Source organism: Pithys albifrons, chromosome 16 (genome assembly GCF_047495875.1).
Source record: "Pithys albifrons albifrons isolate INPA30051 chromosome 16, PitAlb_v1, whole genome shotgun sequence".
In the NCBI taxonomy this organism is placed as follows: Eukaryota; Metazoa; Chordata; class Aves; order Passeriformes; family Thamnophilidae; genus Pithys; species Pithys albifrons.
In genome coordinates, this window is record NC_092473.1 from 14,738,634 (window position 1) to 14,743,956 (window position 5,323).

At 53.5% G+C, this 5,323-nt stretch overlaps 1 protein-coding gene across 2 annotated transcripts; it reads left to right on the top strand.

The window, feature by feature from the left end:
• Positions 1 to 420: 420 nt before the first annotated feature.
• On the top strand, positions 421 to 3,445 carry LOC139679654 (chemerin-like receptor 1). Of its 2 annotated transcripts, none has more exons than XM_071571590.1 (2): positions 421 to 1,370; positions 1,874 to 3,445. In XM_071571590.1, the coding sequence occupies exon 2, from the start codon at positions 1,891 to 1,893 to the stop codon at positions 2,974 to 2,976; it is 1,086 nt and encodes a 361-aa protein (XP_071427691.1). In that variant the 5' UTR covers positions 421 to 1,370; positions 1,874 to 1,890; the 3' UTR covers positions 2,977 to 3,445. The 2 variants fall into 2 exon arrangements, with proteins under 2 accessions (XP_071427691.1, XP_071427692.1); XM_071571591.1 differs by having other exon boundaries at positions 422 to 1,370; positions 1,932 to 3,445.
• Positions 3,446 to 5,323: the final 1,878 nt, after the last annotated feature.

Below are 5,323 nucleotides of genomic sequence, written 5' to 3' on the forward strand. Positions count from 1 at the left end.
ACCCCTCTGCTGTCACCCCCCTGCTGCTGTCACCCCCCTGCTGTCACCCCCCTGCTGCTGTCACCCCTCTGCTGCTGTCACCCCTCTGCTGCTGTCACCCCTCTGCTGTCACCCCCCTGCTGTCACCCCCCCTGCTGCTGTCACCCCTCTGCTGTCACCCCCTGCTGCTGTCACGCCCCTGCTGCTGTCACCCCCCTGCTGTCACCCCCTGCTGCTGTCACCCCCTGCTGCTGTCACCCCCCTGCTGCTGTCACCCCCTTGCTGCTGTCACCCCCCTGCTGCTGTCACCCCCCTGCTGCTGTCACCCCCTGCTGCTGTCACCCCCCTGCTGCTGTCACCCCTCTGCTGTCACCCCCCTGCTGTCACCCCCCTGCTGCTGTCACCCCCCTGCTGCTGTCACCCCCCTGCTGTCACCCCTCTGCTGCTGTCACCCCTCTGCTGCTGTCACCCCTCTGCTGCTGTCACCCCTCTGCTGTCACCCCCCTGCTGTCACCCCCCCTGCTGCTGTCACCCCTCTGCTGTCACCCCCTGCTGCTGTCACGCCCCTGCTGCTGTCACCCCCTGCTGCTGTCACGCCCCTGCTGCTGTCACCCCCCTGCTGTCACCCCCTGCTGCTGTCACCCCCCCCCGCTGCTCTCACGCCCCTGCTGCTCTCACGCCCCTGCTGCTCTCACCCCCTGCTGCTCTCACCCCTCTGTTGTCACCCGTCCTGTCACCCCCAGCTCCAGCTCTGCCTGCTGTGCACCCCGAGGTGCCTCTCCCCCAGCCCTGGGGTGCTCCAGTGTCTTGAAATCCAGGGATGCCTCTCACTTCCCCCACGAGCTGGAAGATGGGAGCCCACCACCACCACCCTGCACTGGGCAGGGAGCACTTCCAGCCAGCCCCAAAGCCCCTCGGCCGGGACTGTGTCTCAAGGAAAGCTGATGTGCCAGCCCATGGCACAGGTTGGGCATGGGGACAGTGTGGTGGGGAGCAGAGCTGGCCCTGTCCCCACCGTGGCAGTGCAGCCCCAGTGCCTGGAGTGATATCCAGGGGCTCAGGAGGGAGCTGCCAGGGAGATGAGTGGCACAGGCAGGAGAGGGGCCGTGTTTCCTTCATTCCTCAAGTCCAAGTTAGTTGGATGGGTTTGGCCAACCAGCCCAAGGAAACATGTGCCTGCCGGGGATTCAGAGGTTAAATCATCACACCACAAATTGAGGAACAAGATTAGGGAATAAGTGATCCTACTAAATTCCTCGTGATCCCAAGCCATGGGAAAATGGGATGAGGCAGTGTTAGTCACTCTGGAGAGGAGCAGCAGGACAGGAGTCAGCCAGGAGGCTGAGACCACCCACTGTGGACAGAGCGGCCAAGGAACACGACAGCACCAGGTGAGTCCTGCCAGGACCTGCCAAGGTGGGTGAGCAGGAGGGGCGAGGAGAACGGGGGTGCTGGGTGAGTAAAGGTCTGATGGTTACACTTGGATACAGCTGGGGTGTCCTGTTCTCAGACTGCACCTCCCTGGTAGGGGCTTGGTGAAGGAATAGTCTTTATCATAATTGCTACCAGTCTAGATGGGCTTTGCTCTCTTAATTTGTCACTGGTCACCTGAAGCAGACTTGTCACAGCGGGAGGATCTGGGTTTCCTCGGGTTTCCAGCAATCCCATGCTGGATTGCTGCTGTGGGCATTGATGGAGGTGTTTCTCCGGTCATGGTGGTTTCTGTGAGGTGCAGCTGCAGACACTACAGAGAAGGACTTTAAATTAATTATATATTTATTTATCTAGCCTGGCTCTGCACGTACATTTTGTGCACAGTTGCTCACAAAGATTTCCACCTCTCCTGAGCTGCAGGAGCCACAGGTAACAGCTCTGTGTGCTGTTGTGATTTCAGGTCTCAGCTTGCTGACAATGGACAGCGTCTCTTCTTCCCCTTCTCCTTTCTCTGCCAGCTACCCCACTGAGGTACCTGAGAATGCCACTGAGCAGGACTATTACTCTGGGCTCCAGAAGACCATGCATGTCCTGTCCATGGTGGTGTACAGCATCGCCTGTGTGCTGGGGGTGACAGGGAACGGCCTCGTCATCTGGATCGCAGGCTTCAAGATGAAGAAGACAGTGAACTCTGTCTGGTTTCTCAACCTGGCCGTTGCTGACTTCATCTTCACCTTTTTCCTGCCACTCAGCATCGCCTACACTGCCCTGGGTTTCCACTGGCCGTTTGGGAAACTGCTGTGCAAGCTGAACAGCACCATTGCCTTTCTCAACATGTTTGCCAGTGTCTTCCTCCTGACCGTCATCAGCATCGACCGCTGCGTTTCCGTGGCCTTTCCCGTCTGGTCTCACAACCGCCGGAGCCCGGAGCTGGCGGGCAGGATCGCGCTGGGCACGTGGGTGCTGGCTCTCCTGCTCAGCTCCCCATACCTCATCTTTCGGGACACTGTGGTCAGTTCCAGGAACATCACCAGCTGCTACAACAACTTTGCGCTGTCCGACGACTACGAGTCCGAGGCGACGCGGAGGCTCTGGAGGGTGCGGCACAAAGCGATGATTGTAACGCGGTTCCTCTGTGGGTTCCTCATCCCTTTCATGGTGATTCTCATCTGCTACAGTGTTGTTGCTGTCAAACTGAAGAGAAGGCAGTTGGCCAGCTCTGCAAAGCCCTACAGAATCATCATTGCAGTCACAGTCTCGTTTTTCCTCTGTTATTTCCCCTACCACGTCTTCTCCCTGCTGGAAATATCCAAAAACTCTTCCAGCCATGAGATGAAACTGGCCCTTTACTTAGGGATCCCCTTGGTTTCCAGCCTTGCCTTTTTCAACAGCTGCATCAACCCCATCTTGTATGTCTTTGCGGGGCCAGATTTCAAGGAGAAGTTTCGCCAGTCCATCCTGTCAACCTTTGAAGGGGCCTTCAGCGAGGAGTCGGTCCTGGGCAGCCTGACCAGCCGGAGGAAGTCCAGGTCTGCTTCGGAAGCAGAGGTCCCGAGGGTGTGAGTGGGGAAGGGGCTGTTCTCTTCTCTGCAATTTCCCTCATTTCAGAGCTCTAATAGCGGGACTGGGGGCTGTGAAGGGCTATGGATGCCAACAAGGTGTGATTTGGTGCCTTGGGGTATCACACATACTATGACATAATGGAAATGAACTCTCTGGAGCAGCAGCAGGTGGGTTAAAGTAGCAGCTTTTTATTTCTTGTGCTTCTTGACTTTTGTTCCTGCACCTTTCAAAGAAACAGCATTAAATGCAATGGCTGTGTGTATTTTTGTAGGGTAATAGTTGGTAAGACACTCTCTTTTGTCTCCTCAGGCAGGATAAAGCAGTGGTTGTGCTCCTGTTACTAAGGTTTGATGTACAGCATAACTATTTTGGAGCAATGATTGTCTCTGTGTTTGACATGTTTCCAGCCCTTAAATAGCGGGGATCTGCTGGTGGTGAATGAATATTAAACCCCAATAAACTTCTGTAAAACATACTCAGCCTGTTGTGTTGCCTGCAGGACAAAACACTTGTTGATCCAACCTGACTGAACAGGTTCATCTTCAGTAACAGAACAACTAGATAAAAAGATTAAATACCCAGAATTTGGAAACAAACCACTGGCATGAGCAGCAGCTCTCATGAGTGAGGCAGACAGGACACGACCTGGGTGTGAGGACTTGCCTGGGGCACTTGGACCACGTGGACTGGATTGCCAGAACATGGTTATGGATTATCGTTGGGTTTCAGACCTTTGGGTACATTTGAAAAGCAGTGATTTGGAGGAGAAAGAAGAACGAGTAGCTGAGCTGGGTCTGGTCAGGTTTCACATTTGCAAACTTCCCAGGGTGCAGATAGTGGGGGTTTTCTTCCCAGGCTTCATCAGCTTCCAAAACTCTTAAATTTTTGTGAGTAGAAAATGTTGGTCACATTAACAGGGAATGGCAGTGTTGAGGTGTTGTCATTCCCAGCCCACCCTCAGCATCTGAACAAGCAGGGAACTGTATCACACCCCCTCTCCTGCTGTGCTCAATGCACCTGTAAAACAGCCCAAGCTACCAATTGTCCTGCTCATCCTGTCAGAAACCTGCCTTGGAACCTCACTGCCCTGATGGCTGGAAAATCTCTGACTACCAGCTAGAACACATGAATTTACACATACCTCACTGTTCTGCATGGATGGGGATGACATTACCGAGTGAGAGCTGTCACTTGGACATGCTGAGGATTAATTATGGGTCTGCTGGGCCATGCAATATTGAATGAAGGTCATGATCCTAAAGGCACATGTAATTAACCTTAAATTCATGCACGAACCTGATGAGAACGGGGAACCATCCATATGTCAAAAGCTTGAGTGAACAGAGATTTACCCTTTGCCACAAATTGCTGCCTGTCATCCAGATAAAACTGCAATGTTTGCTATGCAGCACGTAACTCCAGGGCTATTTACTTGCTCCTGGTGCTAAACTACAGCATTGATTCCCGTGTCAAGGTTGTGCAGACCTGCGTTTGCTCTTTCTGGTTTTCCTTATCTGTTTGCAGATCCCACGTAATTCCTTGTGACAAAAGACTCTACGAGTGCTGGACCAATACCTCAGACTCCTGTCATGCCTCTCTCCTCATGCTGGCAGCCTTGAGGGTCAGGGTTTGAAGTGTTGACCTGGCTTGTGGTAGGAAAGAAAGCAATTTTCTGGGTCGTTTAGAAATCCAAAGTGGGAAAAGATTCCCAAGGGACAGTGTGATTTGAATGAAGCAGTTTCTGGGTGATCTAAGGAATTACCACTGGAATAGCAGTAGGAACTAACCTACAGAGCAGGATGTGCATTACATAGAGATGATTCTGTCATCCGAGGTCTGATCCCTGCCCTTTGTGCAATGGAAAACTGTGCTGACAGCAATATGGGCCAGGCTGCCAAGGGGCTGGTTTGAAGATAAATCTCCTGTTGTATTGAGTTCCCTCATGTTCAGACTGTCATTATCACAGGGATAATTGTGGTAGTCCCTCATTCCCAACTAGGAGGCAGGCTGTTCATTCTCTCTGATACTTGCATTTGCCATATGCTTATGTAGAAAAGCTTGAATGAAACAAAGGAGGGAGGTATTTTCCAACCAGCAATCCAACGAGGCTGAGCGGCTGCTTTGGCAGCTGTGCCCCCTCTGACGCAGCTTTGCTCTCAAGGCTCTTTCAGATGCCATCGGGTGGGTGGAACAGCCTGAACCCTCAGTATTTGCAGTCATTGGGAAAGGTGCTGAACCTGCTGCCCCTCTGCTGTAAGGCCCTCATTGGTCCCACGGAGGGGCCGATCCGACAGCCCCGCTCCTACAAACAGTGGGCTGGGACGTGCAGAGCCACCAGAGACCGCAG

Excerpts from the sequence above, each read along its gene's own strand:
- LOC139679654 (XM_071571590.1), top strand. The coding sequence starts at position 1,891 with ATGGACAGCGTCTCTTCTTCCCCTTCTCCTTTCTCTGCCAGCTACCCC.